This window comes from Opisthocomus hoazin, chromosome 6 (genome assembly GCF_030867145.1).
Source record: "Opisthocomus hoazin isolate bOpiHoa1 chromosome 6, bOpiHoa1.hap1, whole genome shotgun sequence".
In the NCBI taxonomy this organism is placed as follows: Eukaryota; Metazoa; Chordata; class Aves; order Opisthocomiformes; family Opisthocomidae; genus Opisthocomus; species Opisthocomus hoazin.
The window spans coordinates 2,527,246-2,545,295 of record NC_134419.1 but is presented as its reverse complement, the minus strand read 5'-3'; the positions used below and the strand labels follow the sequence as shown (position 1 = coordinate 2,545,295).

General features: G+C 43.4%; 1 protein-coding gene across 2 annotated transcripts; it reads left to right on the top strand.

The window, feature by feature from the left end:
• The first annotated feature begins 1,283 nt into the window (after nt 1-1,283).
• On the top strand, nt 1,284-7,337 carry LEPROT (leptin receptor overlapping transcript). Of its 2 annotated transcripts, XM_075424287.1 has the most exons (5): nt 1,284-1,371; nt 1,607-1,682; nt 2,643-2,829; nt 3,951-4,085; nt 7,221-7,337. In XM_075424287.1, exons 1-4 carry the CDS (start codon nt 1,356-1,358, stop codon nt 4,065-4,067), a joined length of 396 nt encoding a protein of 131 aa, XP_075280402.1. In that variant the 5' UTR covers nt 1,284-1,355; the 3' UTR covers nt 4,068-4,085; nt 7,221-7,337. The 2 variants fall into 2 exon arrangements, with proteins under 2 accessions (XP_075280402.1, XP_075280401.1); XM_075424286.1 differs by having other exon boundaries at nt 3,951-7,337.
• Nucleotides 7,338-18,050: the final 10,713 nt, after the last annotated feature.

Here is an 18,050-nt window from a genome sequence, read left to right as displayed (position 1 = left end):
TAAGAGAAAAGCTTTTTAGCCCAGCTGAAACACAAGATGGTCACTTAACTTGCTTCTATGTTTTGATTTCTTTTTAGACACATGAAGTCAGGTGTGTATTACTATATTTATTGTAGGTCCAACCCTCTTTATGTTAGCAGCAGCTAATAAGCTGGTATTAGAAACTCCTAGGGCTTTTTTGCTTGTTGATGACAGCTGAAGGCTCTTCTGGGGGGGGGAGGAGGGTACAGTGAAAGGGTCTCTGCATCATTCTCTGTCTCAAAATAAGCCCAGAAATGCTGAATTTAATTGCTGCTCACAAACTGTGACCAGACCACAATGCTGAAATCCTACGTCTGCTCCCATGGTATGGGTGATGTGCCTCGGCCATGACCAATGTTGCCTCATCAAAGTGGTCGCTAGCACTGAGTGTTAATTCACAGGGTGGCATTCCAGGCGGTTTTCCCAAATTAAGACATTTTGGAAACAACTCAGCACTTGCTATCCTTGGATTACTACGCTTCGGAGACCCACAGCCAAGCAAGGCAGCAAGCGCAGCACCTAACATAACTTTTACTTGAGGCATTTAGCTGATTCTGTTTTAATTGGGCAGATTTCTTGGCTGCAAATTAATTAAAATTTATAATGACATTGGGGGGGGGGAAATCTGTATTGGAGAAGATAGGAAAGGAGAAGAGCTGATAGGCAGAACTGGGAGATATCTGAAGAAAATCTCCCTGGGGAGGTGTATCCTCAGGGCTGTGCGAAATCTCCCTCAAAAAGGCTGTTCTTGGCTCAAAAACGGGATCTCAAAAATCTAAGGCTTGATAAATACTGCTCTAAAAAGAAAACCCCCGAAGATGGGCCTGTCTTGGTGGGGATCAGCAGAAGCGCAGGGCCCTGACGAGGTGGGGAGGGGGATCCAGCTCCTGAGAAGGCACCGTATGAAACGAGCAGTCACCCGGGTCCATTTTTTGGGCTGAAAACAGAGGGTTTCAGGAGCAGCCTGGAAAATGGCAGAGACTGATGGGCGGGGGCCTTTTTATGTTTATAGGTGTTTATGTTTATATGTGTTTATGTATTTAAATAGTGCCTGTGCATGCATATATACACCTATTTAGATTAATTTACATATATATGTGTGTGTGTGTATACACTAAAGGCCCGCCCCAAGGCCTGCCTGGAAGCAGCGCAACGCCGCCCCGTAACCATGGCGACGAGCGCGCACCGCCCCCTTCCCCCGGCGAGGGCGGGGCAGCCCGCGAATCGCCTCGCACGGCGGCCGCTCACGTGATGCAGGAGGGGGCGGGGCTAGAGGGCGGTAGGCGGAAGTGGCTGGCCGCTGCCTCAGCTCGACGTCGTTCAGGGCCGCCAACATGGCGGGCATCAAAGGTACCGAGGGCTTCCCGGCCCGCGGGCGGATCGGCGGCTCGGAGCTGCCGTGGCAGCTCCGAGCAGCCCGTCCGCCCGCGGGTCGGGGTCTTCCCCCCCCTCTGAGAGAGCAGAGCGACCGGGTTGCGCTTCCCTTTCCTAGGCGTTACCTCAGCGGGGCGGGCGTCGCGGGGAGGGGTAAGCGGTAACGGGTGAGGCGGCTCCCGCCTCAGGGCCTTGCCTTGTGCCGTTGCAGCTCTCGTCGCGCTGTCCTTCAGCGGAGCCATCGGGCTGACGTTCCTCATGCTGGGCTGCGCCCTGGAGTATTACGGGTGAGCGGGCTTCGCTTCCACAGCTTCCCCTTCTCCATATCTGTTAATTGAGGCGTTGATCGCACTTAATTGAGCTGTCTGGCTCTGGTTATCTTCCAGCAGTCGCCTGCTTTCTGGCTCTTAACCCACGGGGGTTTGTTGTAATTAAATGCTGCCTCCTCAGGCGGTTTTTAAATATCCCTTAAAAAAAAATGACTGAAACCAGCCCTACGCTCAGGAAAAGCGGTGCCATCTTGCTAAGCAGTCAGTTTTAACCTCGCACAATCCTTTCCCTTGCTTCCCTCTTGTTTTAAACAACCCTCCTGCTGCAAGGCTCCAGCTGGGCTGGCTGTTACACTTAAAAATCCAGATGAAGCCGATGAGAGCGCTCACAGAGATGAGCGTGCAAGGGTGTGCCTTCGCGTTCGGCTTGTTTATGCTCCGGGATCCCTCTAATTTGGGAAGGCGCTGGGTTCCCATCCTGCTTGGCTGCCCAGCGAGGTTGTGGAGTCTCCTTCTCTGGAGATATTCCAGACCCGCCTGGACGCGGTGCTGTGCAACCGGCTCTGGGTGACCCTGCTTAGGCAGGGGGTTGGGCTGGGTGACCCACAGAGGTCCCTGCCAACCCCGACCATGCTGGGATTCAGTTTCCTGTTCCCTGTGTGGTGACTTGTTGCTGTGAGGCGGTGGTGTGAGCTGAATCGGCAAGGCGGTGCGAGTGTAAAATAAATTAACACTGGGTCGTCGTGGGAGAGTGGGTCCTGCCCTACGCGAGGCCGTATGAGCGCTTGTGCCAGCACGCGGGGAAAGCGAGGTGGGCTCGCCCCTTTGGGTGGCAGCTTGTGGTTAAATCACCTAATCCACTTTGCAAACCAGCAAGTAGGATTACAGCTGTTGCAATGACTTTTTCTAAACCGAAGATGCTTTTTATTGAAGCGTCCGCCTAAACTGATTATGCATTTCCTTTTTCCCCCTCCCCAGTGTGTACTGGCCTCTGTTTGTCTTAATATTTTACTTCATCTGCCCCATTCCCCACTTCATTGCAAAAAGAGTAAGTGATGACAGCGATGCAGCCAGCAGTGCCTGCAGGGAATTGGCGTATTTCTTCACGACTGGAATTGTTGTTTCTGCCTTTGGATTTCCTATAATCCTTGCACGAGTTGAAGCGGTAAGTTCTGCTTGCTGATTTTTGTTGTAAGTTACCGGTTACTGAGGATAACCTTGAAGTGTGCTGTTGCTGCTTGTAAATCCCGTCTTTAAGTTCATTATTGTGGTGTTTCTACATTCTGAAAATAATCACTCTGCTGGAATTTTGCTGGTCAGTGCTGCTTTTTGACCTAAACAAAGGACTTGCATGACTGAAAAGTTTTTAGCTCTTTTTTTTTTTCCAGATTTGTTTTGGTCCAATACAAGATATTATCTCTTCCTAGATCTTGTGCCTCTCTGTTTCATCAACTTTTGCACCGCTTCTTGCGCCACCTTCCTTATTTTTATCTCAGGATGTCTGCTTTCTCCATTTAGGATGCTGAAAACTTGGTGACTGGAGTGTGTTATCAGTTAAAAGATAAAAGGCCAAACTTCCAGAGCTGCTCTTCTGGTTTTCAAAGCATTTCCCAAGCTCATGCTTTGTTCCCTCAAAGTCTGAGGAAATTCTGCTAGCTTCTTTTCTCTTTGCTTTCTGAACTGCTCTTCAGTGGTGAGATTTTGTCACATTTCTTTGCAAAGCCAAGAACTCTTTTGTCCTGTCTCCCAAACTACCCAATGGTGTTTTTCTGTGTTGCGTTGGTTTTCCCATTCCGTCTTTCAGTTTCGCTTAAAACTTGTGTGCTTAGTTTTAATTTATTTGTACTGCACAGTTTCCCTGACGATGCATTTTTGTTTTCAAGTTGTGGACCTGGCAGTAGGCAGAACCAGAAGTGACCACGAGGGGGAACTTTCATTCGTAGCGATGTCTTTTGAGAGAAAATGTGCTTATTTGAGTAAACGTAGTTGGGCAGGTCATTAAAGAAAGCTGTTTGCCTTTAAGACCACGTACTGTTATCCATGCTTGTTACTGGCATTTATTTGAAAGGCAATCTTTTATTTTGTTGCATAGCAATTAAAGGAGAGCACTAGTTTAACCAGAGTTTTTCTGTGACTTAGGTATGTTGTAGTGAGTTGTACGGTAAGGTAATTATTTTGTTCTAGAACATAGCATTATTAGCCTGTCTGTTGAAGTGTTGTACAAATAACTGGCCTGAACCTATCTTGTAAGAACTGCTTTGATTGTTTCATTTCCTTGTATTTCAGATCAAATGGGGAGCCTGTGGTCTGGTGCTGGCTGGGAATGCAGTCATTTTCCTTACTATTTTAGGCTTTTTTCTTGTGTTTGGTAGAGGAGATGACTTTAGCTGGGAACAGTGGTAGGACGTCGCTCTGATGCTGGTAATATTTTACAGCGTGTGTCGCCATATGTATACTCTGTGTGTGCGTATGTGTACATATTATAATATGTGTGTGTCTGCACGCTGAGGTGTATGTACGTGCATATGCATGTGGTTTTACATTATCAGATCATAACATGCTTTTTAAAAATGCATTCAGCCAAAGGGAGAAGGCCCTTGTGAGAGCTGTCTTACTGCATTCAGTAAAAGCTGAAATCACTGTTGTGAATTTGTCCCCAAATAAGTTTACAAAATGTAAGCTGGTTTACTATTTTTTTCACTATGTATCCATTAACTTTTGTTTTAGTCACGGTAGTATCATTAACACCTGTGATACTGGTCAGCATGCCTGTTGTTTTTTTTTTTAACCATGTAGGCTAATAAAATAGGCCAATATAGAGATTATCCTACTTGGTATTGTTCAACTTGATCAATCTTTCTGCTTGGTCTAGGGATGAACGAGTACTTGCTTTTCATTTGAGTAACTGTAATTTTAATGTTTTTTCTTGATAACATGAAAACAAACATAGGTTATGCCAACTCTTTTACCACCTAATGAAAGAAGAAGAAAATAACCGTGGTTAGAAATCCTTCCTTCCACTTACCGTGTTCATTTAAAAAATAATTTCCCTCCCCCTGCCCCCAAATACTCAGGCTTTGTCCCTATTCAGCTTAACAACTGTGGATATATTTGGGGAATAATATGCTTTAATGTCTCTTTAATGCTTCATGCTGACATTACTTCTCTTACGAAGGTTCACAAAAGAAGGAACTACACTCAGGACACTTAAAATCACAATGTAGTCTGCAACTCTATATTCTTGTGTGTGAAATGCCTAAATTGCAAAGAAGTGGGTGTTCTGCTGGGTAGGACTTGGTATCTACTCAGTTCTCGTTGCTTTTAAAACATACTTATTCAACTACTATTTTTTTGTCTGTAAGAAGAGATTGTTATATTAAAACACTATATTTTTAAATGGCATTATCCTAGTAAACATTCATGTAATCGCACTTGCAGAAGTAAACTTTATTGCTGTTTTGACTTGCCGAATCCTGCAAATTGTGGAGGCGTGTAGTTTTCTAAAAGTGCATACTGATACAGCCCTAACTCTAGAAGACATTTCAGTACTCTGCAAAGGGATAAAGGAATAGACGGTTTCTTGTTTCGTAGAAAAATGGCCACAAAAAGGTTTCTGCTCTGTGAAGTAAGCAGAATTCCTGCGTAGGGCATCTTTTACTCTTGCAAGTTCTTTAGACTAGCAGAATGCAAATGAGTATTTATAATTGTGTGAGCTAGTTCATAGCTGGCTGCCATCACTCAGTGTAGCTATGAGGGATATTCTATAAGGAGGTAGTAGAATCCACCCTACAAGGTGTGTCAGTGTCACCAGCATGGTGCTTTTTGCCCCCTAAGTTGCATGGAACTACTTATGCTGCTCCCCAGACTCTCTCAAGACTCATGTACTGCGAAAGGGTGTCCTGTGGATTGCTGTGCAGAGCAAGGGTTTAAAAATCAATGAACGTTACATGAGCGCTCTGATACTGGGTCTTTTGTTCATGCTCAGTGCCCTAGAAGGGTACAGAAATCACTCTGTGGTCCAAGTAATGTAGTATCACTTAAATAGGAAAGGAATATCAGGTTTCTGGAAGGTCATTTACATGTTTTAAATCTAAATGTCAGATGTGTATAAGGTGAGCAGTTCAGTGCTGAGGAACGCTGAGTAGCTGTATTTTATACTGTAGTGTGTCTAGGATCTCATTCTTGTAAAAGAAGAATTAACATTAAACGACAGCTTTCTTCTGGATGTTAATGCTTCATCAAAGACACAGCAGAAATATACTTGTAAAGATGCTGTGCATAAACAAGTTCTCTAACAGCGTCTTCTTCCTGACTTTAGGTGAAATCTGTTGCACCCTACTGATTTGTAAAGCACTGCTGTGGTTGTTATCTGTTCTAATTATGAGCCAGGTTGGTTAGAGTAATCATACATTCCGTGTATAAGTCCTGCTTTGATTTTTGAAGAAGCTTTTTTTCCTATACCATGGCATTTTTTGTTCAAATCAGTGAAGTAAAAGAGCAACAATAAGACACATTTTAAGTGCCTGATCCCATAGATGCCTAAAGTCATTGCTAACAGTTCTATTTAACTCCTGTTAAAGTACTGATGTCCTTGCAGGGTTATGTTTTTGAGTATTTTACTTCTTAGAAGTTATGTACCGAAGGCTGCAATAGAAGTCTACAAACCTACTCAGTTACTGATGAAATTTTGCTTTCAAAACAGTGGCATGAAAAACATCTGAGACTAATTTTTCTTTAACTTTGAGAATCAGTATTTGTAGCATCTGTTCTAGATCTACTGGCAAATAGTGTGCTGGGGGCAGACAGGGATAAAGGCAGTAAACGCATGACAATCTAGAATGAAAGGGAGGACCAGAAAGTGCAGTCCTGAAGAGAGGCTGCTGCTTGGACATCGTTCTGTTGTACTGTGTTTCCTTTGGCATTACTGTGGTTGGTGGGTACCTCGTGAAGTGGCAGGTGAATGTGGAATGGAGAAAGTCAGTGCTCTTTTTGTCCGCTTTTGAAGCGGCTACGTACACTAATCCTTAATGTGAACTTCATGCAGTTTTCACCGTGGACTTTTATTTTAAAATGTTTAACTTTAAAAATTATGTTTAACAGTGTTTAAATCGTGGAAATCTTCCTTGACCTGTTTAAAAGTAAATTTGCTTGAATGAGTCTTCGATATCAAATTGTCAGAGTAAAAAAAAAAAAAAAAAAAAAGCCAATGCTTTTTTTTATCAAGAGCTTCGCTCATTCACACAAACCTGGTGCTTTGATGGCCAGTACTGGGCATACTGTCACTATCTACCAGTAGCAATTTACTGTGGTTTCTCTGAAATTGTTTTCCTATGTGGAAGTGAATACTGTGTATCCAAAGTGCCTTAACTTCAATACTGTGCTGATTTTGTGAGTGCATATACGTGGCAATAGCACTGTGTTTCATAATCAGCTGAAAATCTGTTACTGCATTTTTATAAAGCTTCCTTGTCAACTAACCATGTTTTCTGTAATTCGGAATGCAGTGCGGCTTTTGTAACTTTTGTAAACACTATTTTTATTTTCTGTGGTTGCCAGGTTCTTGAGATGATGAAGTATTAAAACATGGAAATTTAGACATATTCTACTTTTCTTTTTGAATTGTTTAATAAAACTGACTTTTTGAATTGTCTAATAAACATATCTGATGCTTAAGTATTTGTCTGTCTTAAATTTCAAGAGGTGACAACACTCTTGTGTGAGAGGAAAGATCAGAGAAAACATATCCAGTGGTGCTTTCGTAATGGTGTAAATGGTATAATGAACAAATTTTGGAAGCCGTGATCTGATTGCAGTAGGTGGAATTACTATTAGGACATGCATTAGCACACATTGGAGAGGCTGCGTTCAAGTACGCAGGTAAATTATCATCACTTACCTCTTATGTACATGGTAAATCTTTTTAAAGGCGTTCAAAAAAAGATGGTGTGTAAGGTCAGACTTGACCTCTTCCACTTTCCTGGCTTCAAAAGAGGCAAGAGTAAGACTCCTCTGCTCTGTCAGCACTGATGGGTGGGCATGCAGGGGGCATCAAAGCTCGCTTTCTTTCCTGGGTCAATACTCCTGTAGTTAAGTTGATGACTATATTAAGTGTGTGACTTTGATCCCACCCATGCTTGTGAAAATGAAGCTGCTCAGTTATTTTAATCAATTTGTGGAAGCACCCACCATCAGGAGAAGGCGGCTGTAGCGTCCGTGTTCTGAATAGCTGATCCCTTCTGTTTACAGCAATGGTTTGAGCAACTAAGCTTCGGAGAAGGTAAGGATGTTTGCACTTTGAATCAGTTAGCTGCTGGCTTTGCCCCGTTTTGCAAAATGAATGTTTGGGATTGCTGTTCCGTGCTGCCTAGCCCAACTCATGCTTTGCGTATAGAGTAACTTCAGGCTCTAGGCTTGGTTCCTCAGCTCCCGCATTTACCCCGGTTCTGGATTTGCTAGTATTAGCTGTATGGTATAACTTTTATTTGCTATCCCTCCCACCCTTGTTCTTGTAGATGCTTGTTTTTGTAGTTAACAGGGCTGTTCCCTATCAACATATGCTTAGCTGGAGGGAAAAAAAAAATAAAATACGCATCAGGGTCAGGAGTGGGGGGTATGGGTCACAGTCTTGCACTGGTTTTGTTGTCTCATTGGTCCTTTAAGAAAGCTGGTGACCTTCCTAACTAGGTAAGACCTTGGGTAACTTTCTAAAAACTTTAAACAGACTTTAATCCCCATAAAATGAATGTAAGCTCATTAATTCCCGGGAGTTAACCAAACAAACTTGTCCTAGTAAGCCACATGTAGATTTTTATTGAAACTGAAAATTATGTAAAGCTCTAAAATTATCTCTATAACGCTGATCTCTGTTGTTAACGCAGCATGACTTCTGGGATACTGCATCATTTACTCTGCAGGGATTGTTTCTGATCTCTGATAACGGATGAAAAGACTATTTCATTAAGCTGGATGCACACCAGGTACTAATGACTAATTGATTTGTTTAAGTGGCCCCTGCAAATACATGACCAGTATGTACTAGAGGGCTTAACAGGGAGGTGTCTCTTGATGGAATATTTAAGGCAGCATTGACTGGTGAGTTGTGATTTATATTTTAAAGATCAGCTGGACACTCTTAGAAACATTTTCTCCAATGGCCTGTTCATATATTTATCTCATTTTATTGTTTTGCTTTTGTTCTTTGTGTTGAGGTTTATTTCAGCTGTATCTCTGCATTATTTTCAAAAATTGGTTACAGTTGTTTATACCCCGTGACTACCACTTCAGCTGGAGGTGCTTCACTTTGTTGTGGTTTGGTGGTTTTTTTTGGAACTACTACTTGCCATAGACTAGTTTAAGATTTTAACAAATCTTCTGGACACTACTTCTTTCTGATGGCTCATTTTAAATGGGCTGGTTGATTGTTCCCTGCTTCCTCCTGAGGGTGATCATCCCTAGGCTGCCTGTGCAGATGGCTTTCTTCCTGCTGGCCCCCAACACTTGGAGGTCCTTATGGCCATCTATGAGGCAGATACTGCTGGGGAGAGCACAAGGATTATGAAAACATACGATTTCCCCCCAGGAAATCCTTAGATGATAAGGGGAAGATTATTAAACAAAGCCATGGGTTTACTCTCACTTTGAAAACAAAGTCATTTATGTATAATGAAAATAATTATGGAATATTGCATGTAATGTAGTCTTGATTTGGAGTCTTTACATGTGGGGAAGACTTCTTCCTGTGAAACGTGCTTGTAACATTGGTGTCTATTAGAATGAAGAGGTTGAAGTATGTAGTTACAGCGATCCTCCCAGGTGTTGAGATCTGAAACCCTGATATTTTCTTTGTTGGCTGTTTGCTGACAGCTGAACTGGCCTTCAGGGGCGGAAGTTGCCTGTCTTGTGTTGTATTTTTAATTGCATGTTTTCCTGGGGAATGCGTATGAAATTAACTGCTCACTTTTGTGGATTTTAAAAAAACAAAGCACACACACACACACACAAACCCCCCCAAAATGATTTTCAAGCTTGCGTTGTATATAGTTCATTCGAAACACTTAAGTGGAGAATCGAGTGCTGAGGCTCAAACAGAGCTTGAGGCAAAAAGGGATGTTGATGTCTCCTGGTGGGTTCAGGAGGTCAGCTGAGGCTATCGATGTCTGTGAATTTTGGTTTTATCATCTGCCTTGAGCTTCATTTGCTGCTATACTGGCTAAGGTTCTTTTATTTTCTTGGTCAGTGTGAATAAATGACAGATGCTGCTTGGATGGTTTTGGTTGCTTGAAGATTTGGGGAGAAGTTAACCGGTATTTATCATGCTTTACAAAGCATGTGCTTGGAATCAGAGGATTGATTGTGACCTTTACATGTTTTGCTTGCCCGTTGTGGTAACTTTGATCTGGGCTTGTGATTTTGTTATTCATTTAATTCCTGCCTAAGACTGGTATTTCACAATATAATAGGAGCCTTTGTTACCAGTCTTCCATCCTAAAAAGAAAAAGCCTTTACACATCACAGACACAAAAGCTGCAATAGTTGTAACTTACTGGCAACTGATGAAGTTCTCCACTTCTGAAGCTGGTGGGAATTTGCTGTTGGGGTCAGTGGGGTGGGGAAGGAGGGGTGAAAGAGGCCTAATCCTGCCAGATGCTGAAACCCTTTGTGTCTGAGGGCAATCTGTGAGCGTGCCCATGAGTCCCGCCGATGCACAGCCTGCCTGTCTTGTCCAAGGGGCTGTTTCTTCTGGCTGCATTACGCAGGATTCGGGGCTGATGTTGGCTGCAAAGATCCGTGTGTCTGTACTTCAACAGAGGACACTTCACTCCGGGAGAGGATTTAACAGCTTGTCCATGTTTCTAGCAGTGTGGCTCAGTGTCACCCTGCATGGCTAATCTTTGTTGGGTGTTCTGGTTTTTTATAACTGAATAGATGAATTGCAATGAGATGTTAGGATGTTTTAAACAACTCTGTGATGATAAAACAATTTCCCATATAATGCGTCTTGAAAGAGAACTCTGCTCTTAGTTTAATTTTAAAGTATTAAGAAATGCAGAATATTTCTCATATGCACCCATAAAGTAAATGTTACCTTTTGAGTCAGATAATACAAAATAATATACCTTAGGCAGTCCAGAGCTTGCTATCTCTTCTATTAATTTCTTCAAAGAAGATTGCATTCTTAACAAATGTTTTTCTGTGTAATTAAAATATATTAGTTTACAAGCATCTTTTAATAGCTAGACAGATACTCAGTAGAAACAATTTCAAAATGTGCAGTCTTTCTGGTAGTCTCATAAGTGAGCAATGTGCAAAGTTAATTAGGATTCAGCCAATATCCTCAGTTAGGATTCAGATTATTCAGATCCCTTTAGACAGGTAAAGATTGATGCAGGTGTCTCTCTGTTCCTCTCCTCTTTTACAGTGGTTGTACCCCATCATTAGTCTGTTCTTCATCTTTCGTCAGTCCTTTTCCCCCAGGGCCCAGCCCTGCACAGAAGGTCCCGGGTCCAAATTGGTGTGGAGCTGCAGCTATACCCAGACTCCAGCCCTCATCCCAACTCCTAGGGTTGCTCGGAAGGCCCTCGGATCCCTTACCTAACCCTAGCCCATGCTAAGGCCTTGGGGTTCCCCTCCCTGCTCCACATGTGCCTTTAGCTACCCTTCCCTTAAAAGCCAACCAAGCAAAACCAGCCCAAAGCAACCCTCCCCCAGGTGCTGGCAGTTCCAGGTTCTCTGGAATAACAGAGTGAATTTTAAACTCCTACAGTCAGTAACTGCAACCAGTTCTTGCTTCCCTGCCCTGATGGGACTCATGAGAAGCTGAGCCGAAAGCAAGTCACGTTCAGAACAACTTCACACACACCGATTTGTGGACAGCATTAACAAGAAGGAAAGAGGGGCAGGTCAGTGGCAGTTTAGAAAGAACTGTGTCATAAAACACTAATTGGTTCTGGATCTGAATTGATGGCTCTGACTTCCAACTTCTAATTGCTCAAAACTTGTGTTTGACAGAGAACGGCTAAAAATACTCGATGCTCTTCTGAAGGACTCGCTTTCTCAGATGCATCAAGAAACCATTTTGAGATGACAGTTTCTTTAACTGGAGAGCAACAGCTTGGGCAATTATAGTTCCTCTGAGTGTCATTGTCTTGATTGTCCTTGCCCCATTTTCCCTCACTTACCTTTAGTGTCTTTGCTATTAAAGCTAGGATTTGTTGTATAACTTGCTATAGCAACACGTGTATATATAAAAAAAGCAATTATCTTTTTTTAGCACATCGTCATTTAAGGAAAGATTTGAATTTGCATTTTGTAACCACAACACTGGCTAACTTTTAAAACCAAGGTGGATGCTTGGCCTGGAATTTGAGAGCTGCACAACAGTTTGTGTTGAGGTGCTGAATGCTGACTCCTGTGGTAGTCACTTTTCTGTCGAAGGTATTGATGACCCAGAGGGCTTGGGTAGAAGGACAAAGTTCATTCCCCAGAAGGTCCCTTGAGATGTAATGAGGGTTATCCAGAGCTTCTTTTTAGATGTGGTAAGACTAAGCAGGACAGATGTAGGGTGGCCTTGAGATCGAGTCCTTATTTTCAGATAAATTAGCATATGCTTTTAAAGAATGTGCTTTTTGAGCATCATGTATTAATCACAGAATCACAGAATAGTAGGGGTTGGAAGGGACCTCTGTGGGTCATCTAGTCCAACCCTCCTGCCGAAGCAGGGTCACCTACAGCAGGCTGCACAGGACCTTGTCCAGGCGGGTCTGGAATATCTCCAGAGAAGGAGACTCCACAACCTCCCTGGGCAGCCTGGGCCAGGGCTCCGTCACCGTCAGAGGGAAGAAGTTCTTCCTCATGTTCAGACGGAACTTCCTGTGCCTCAGTTTGTGCCCATTGCCCCTTGTCCTGGATGTAATATATGATGTAAATCCAGCATTACTAGATAAGGCCAGTAATCGCTATACCGGGCTGCATTTCATTAACCCTACTCCAGTACAACTGGCACAGCAGAAACATCTGGATAATATCCCTGATTTGCCCCTGTGTAGAGAAAAATTTTATTTGTTCACCCTTTAGCTTCACTGAAAAGCTTACCCCAAAATCCCCTGAAAATCAGCAGACAGCCTCCTGGTGGTCTCAGTGAATTGCGTGCGAGATCCTGGCAGGAACGGCTTTACATACGTATTTCCAACAACATTTGCACCTCTGGGGTTCGAGTAGTGGTTATCAGATATTCTGGGGCAAACTCAAAGTCCTACAGTGGGTCAGGACTCGTGCTTTTCTAGCAGCATGTAAAGGTGTGTTTGTACAGACACAGCTGGGACATATCACGGCAATGCGGAAAAGTGGTAGCTCTCTGGGACAATTCCTATTAAATGCATAAGTACATATCTATATTCATATATATGCATTGATACACTCCCATGCAGGCTTTTGTAGGTATAATTACTTTCTCAAACATAGAATATTACGCATAATGACTGCAGGGTGAGGAAAGAGTCCACTCTCTCACTAGGACAGAACTCTGATTTGAACAGGGAACAAAATATCTGACTGAAAATTAATAGTGTGTACATTAAAAATATATATATATTTTCCTGTAGAAAGTCACCTGAAAGACCAGGAAAAAAAAACCAACCATGGAAGAACTTTTCTCTTGCGAGTCAGTGAGTTGTCTGGAGGTTGAATTGGACTAAACGATGGTAGTAGATTGATCATTAATGAGTGAGAGGATTTCAGCACGAATTAATAAGCAAATCCTGCTCTCGAAGGTTGAATCACCTCCTGCTGAAATCACCGGGTGTCAGGCGAGGCCTGAATTTTTATTAAATATAAAAACCTAATGTCTGCTTTATAATTCTTGAAAGTATACGCTCTGGCAGTGTTTGTGATTTACTGCGTTTCACTGTGAGAAATTTGTTTAAAAATGGTTTCTCAAACGTTGTGGACTGTGAGGTATTTTTAAAATCCCTACCATTTTGATTTGGTAAGAAAAATGGCCCAATTAACTTCATTTTAGCTTCATTTTCTGTTTATGCAGTGAACGCTTCTGACAAGCTATGGAAGTCATAGTTAACGACAGCACTGATATCTATGCATACTCTTTTTTTAGTGACAAGAATAATTACACCAATAGACAGAAATAAACATAAAGTCAATTTTTGTGGATCATTTACAAACAGATCCTGAACTTTCTGACTCTTTATAAGAGGCTTTGTCTAAGTAAATCAAAGGGTAAAACCATCGTTCTTCCCTCTGTTTGTCTAACATTTAAGTGCCTGCTTTTATTGTGCACAACTCTTCTTAGTTATGGTGTAAGGGATTAGAAGTTGCTGAAGCTAATTGTATTCTCAGCACTAAATCTCTTCTCTAATGTGCAGGTAACGAGGGAGTCTGTGGGTAAACTCATTATGAGGATCAGTCAATACGTGTTTTCCTGTAGCGCTTTTAGTAATCGCGTTAACTTGATAGCATTTCCCTGGCCTTCTGAAAACTTTTAAATTGCAGTAATAGGCCATTCTTTCTTGCTGTATTTTCATCTGGAGACTGAGTGTGGGACCAGGATTTAGCTGTTTTGTTCCCATTTAAACATCAAAGCTTCCTACCCAAAATGAAACCTTCTGAAGTTAGTTTTATTAATCATATTCAATAGTCAATTTTCTCTCTCTCTAACCCACGTACAAAGAAACGTCAGCGGTGGAAATGGAAAGCGGCAAGGTGGAGGGAAAGGCAACCGGCACTTAGCTGGGGTTGTCTGTGGGTGCCCCAGTGTTAGCAGCCATTCAGCTGTCCCGCGGTCAGGCGCGTGGCGGAATAATGCTGCGTGAAATGTGACCCTTCTGAAGGGAAAACCTCTCTGAGCTGAATAATCAAATTAGATCTGTGTTTGGCACACTTCAAGTGGGGACCTTTTGGCTAAAATAGCTAATCAATAAGGGAGAATCTTGCTCTTTGGAGATGCAGAGTACCTCTAAAGAAGCAAAACGGAGGACTGTGACCTTTCCAACAGGATGCAAGGCGTGGGATCCAAGTGACAGACTGGAGTATCTTCTGCACCTGAATCTTCTCTCCTGCTCTGATCTGGTCTTGTGTACACAGCTCTGGGCTGCATGCAGCACAGCACGGTTGTCTGCGTGTGGAACGACTGAGATTCACGTCTGCTCGCCTTGTGATCCAGATTTCAGGGTTCACTGGTGTTTGCGTACGTCCGTGCCAGGAGAAACCAGCATGAAAGGACTGACCCCTGCTCATTCTTCACGTCTTCTCCAGCATCAGCAGTGGCTTAGCCTGTACCTCCTCGTGCAGAAGCGAGAGCGCTTGGCAATGGGAGGCAATACTGTCTGAGGGAACGTCTCCCACGTGGAGTTCATGGGGGAGTGAAACACGCCATGCAGATCACCTCCCTTCATGCGTCAGCGCGCTCAGAGCCTCGTCCACAGGGCACTGGGAACTGGGGTGGTCACAATAGGAAACAGCTGTCCCAGTCAGTGCTTGTTGGCTTGGGGCCCGTGCCTTGCTGCTCCGGTTTGTGCTGCAGAAACCTCAAAATCCAGTGTCACAGTCAGCAGGGCTCTCACCAGCCCCTAAGTACGAGGGCGTAGCACCCTTCCTGCTGGGTTGAGGGTTCCTGCCGGCAGCATGAGCCCCTTCACAAGGGCTTCACCCCCTGCTTTTGCTGGGGCCCTGTCTTCCTGCTGACCCTTTCCCCCATATCAGAATCCCATGGTCTTCCCTTCGGTCACACCTCGTCTCTGCCAGGGCTATCTGTACACATCATTTCCACCCCGGCGGGATCCATCTGCTGCTTGTTCTTGCTTCTTCCCGTATCTGGCCCTTCCTAGCCTATTTTTCCCCATCTTCCCACCACACACTCTGTCAATACCCTTGTTGGTTTTTTGTCCTCATGCTGTTTTCCCATGCTGTGCATTCCTCTCACCCATTATTATTTGCCTAGAAAACAAGTCATGCAGCATGTCAACATCTCAGCGTAGAAAGGGGTCCACATGTTCCCCACTTTTTTTTTTTTTCCCCACTCCATTTTCCTGATTTCCTTCCAAAACTGTTGGCCCCTTTTGTCAGAATATTCCCTGGTGTTTTGAAATTGTCAGATTTGGCTCTGAAAAGTTACTGAAACAGAAATGTCGTCACTGCTGCACATAATGTCTCAGCGACCCAGAACCTCTGTTAGTGAGATGCATGTGAGATGTGATTTCTAATAGATCACAGTGCATCTTAATATGGATGAAAGACTGCCAGATTGTAGAGACTGAGGCCCAGGTCCTCAAGGGTAGATGCCAGATTCCCCCTAAAATTAGTGCCAAAAGATGTGGTTTGGAGCAACATTGAAAAACTAGGAGCTGAAAACTGGGTGCAGTATGCTAGGATTTCACTCAATATTTAGGTGAAATCATCTGATTTTTAGATTTTTTTCATTGTTGCAGCTACTTTGGGGCAAATTACACAATTTTCTAGAAGTTAGGAGAAAAAGCATGTTCTCAGTAGACACTCAATTATGAAACAGGTACAAACGTGATACACTGAAGAAGACTCTAAGGCTGAGCTATCTCAGCAAAGGGCTGCTGCCAAAAAACCGCGTGAAATGAATTAGTAGTTACTTGACAAACCACTCAAAATAGCAATTGTTGCTAAACTGGAGCAGCAACCATGGGAAGGTGCTGTTAAGATAGCTGGTATCTTCAGCGAGCTGAATTCCTGTGCAAAGTCGTATGCAACAACAGGACCATGGTATGTCGGGCTGCGGAGCACATCGTGCTGGCTGGTGCGTTGAAGGCGAGTTCTGGCTGCCCTGAAAATACAGCGTATTCATCTTGGCATCATAAAATGCTCTGCGGCTATTCCTAGGATTTTAACCATATTCTAGAGGCGATTATGATCAGAAGTAGGTGTTGCTGATACGTCAGGAATGCACGCAGTGTACGCCGGCAGCTTATATGGTGCGATGGTCTCCATCTACTTTTGACCCTGACACTCAGAAGCAATGCACCTATTCCAAACGCATAGCAACGAAATCCTTTCCTGCTATTGTGCATTCTAGTCATGTGGGTATATTCACAGAGTCCCCAGGCAGTTTACAGTTTAATTACTGCCTTTACTTTATGTTGACTCAATATTGCACAAGTCACGTAAACCGGATGGATTCCACCTGGAGGATTTTAGTTTCAAAGATTCCACGCTGCAACAGTCCATCCGAACACTCAAAATTCTGCTTAATCTCTTCCTCTCTCTTTGTTTTGAAATACTTCTGTCTAAATATCAATTTGGACAGACGTGTTCTTCCTTCATACTCTGGTGTTATGTGAGAGGGAGAAATTGATTTTGGAGAAAATACCTTTTGAGGCAGTCTTTGACTAAGCAGTTGGGGCTCACAGCTAGCAGGCTGGAGAAGATCTATGCACGGTACAGCCTGGGAGAAGGTAACGTGCAGGGAATGGAAGAAGAGGCAAAATTAGGCTGACCTCGTGGGCAGAGGCCCTGTGGCCTTGCAGGCACTTAAAGGACAGGAGATGAGTGGTAGGACTGGCTGGAGTTGTGTGAGACGAATGACAGCAACATGTCTTGATAGATCAGGAGTTGGTCTGGTTAGGTCGGATAAGGAGTTTATGAAAGCACTGGCTACTCTTGAAGTGCAGGAAATATTAATAAAGAGCTTCTGACGACAAAGAGAATGTGAAAACGCAATGATGGTCAGATCCTTTCAGTCTTCACATGCGTTGATGTGAAGGTGGTTTCAGTTTCTGAAGGTCTGGTACTCTTCAGATAGTGGCATATCCTGAATCTCGGTTCCAATTACATTTGTCAAAGAACATGGGTGGTTTTGCTGCTTGTCTGGGCCGCCTTTTTTGTCTCCCTGTAGAAAGGCCTCTTAAGCTATAGTGGATGGACATACGATCCTTTCCTTTTGTAGACAAAATGCATCTGAAAAGAGCCATGGAAATTATCTGACATGTGTGACGTTCTCTCTTATTTAGGATTTGTGTTCCCCTTTTGGCATGGTGGGATGAGGTGGGTGAGGATCCTTGTACCCGTTCTCTAACTTCCCCTGCTTTCATGAGAAAACAGTGGCATTTTCATTTATTGTGGGCGTGAAGGAGATGGGGTTTTTGTTTTCCGTTGGATGAAACTCATCGCTGATACATAAACATTTGAAGTAAAATCCTGTTTCCATAGCCCAAACCACAAAAGCGGCCTCAGTTTGGATGAGACCACTGTTCCGTCTGGTATTTTTTGCTCTGTAGTACGGAGTGCACGAATGTCACACTGGGCAATGTGCTAAACTTCTGCCAGGTTTAGAAATGTCAAAGTTGCTAAAAGGCCTAGATTTTTTTCATGAAGTTTTTCAAAATACCTTTTCACTTTCTCCACTGTTTA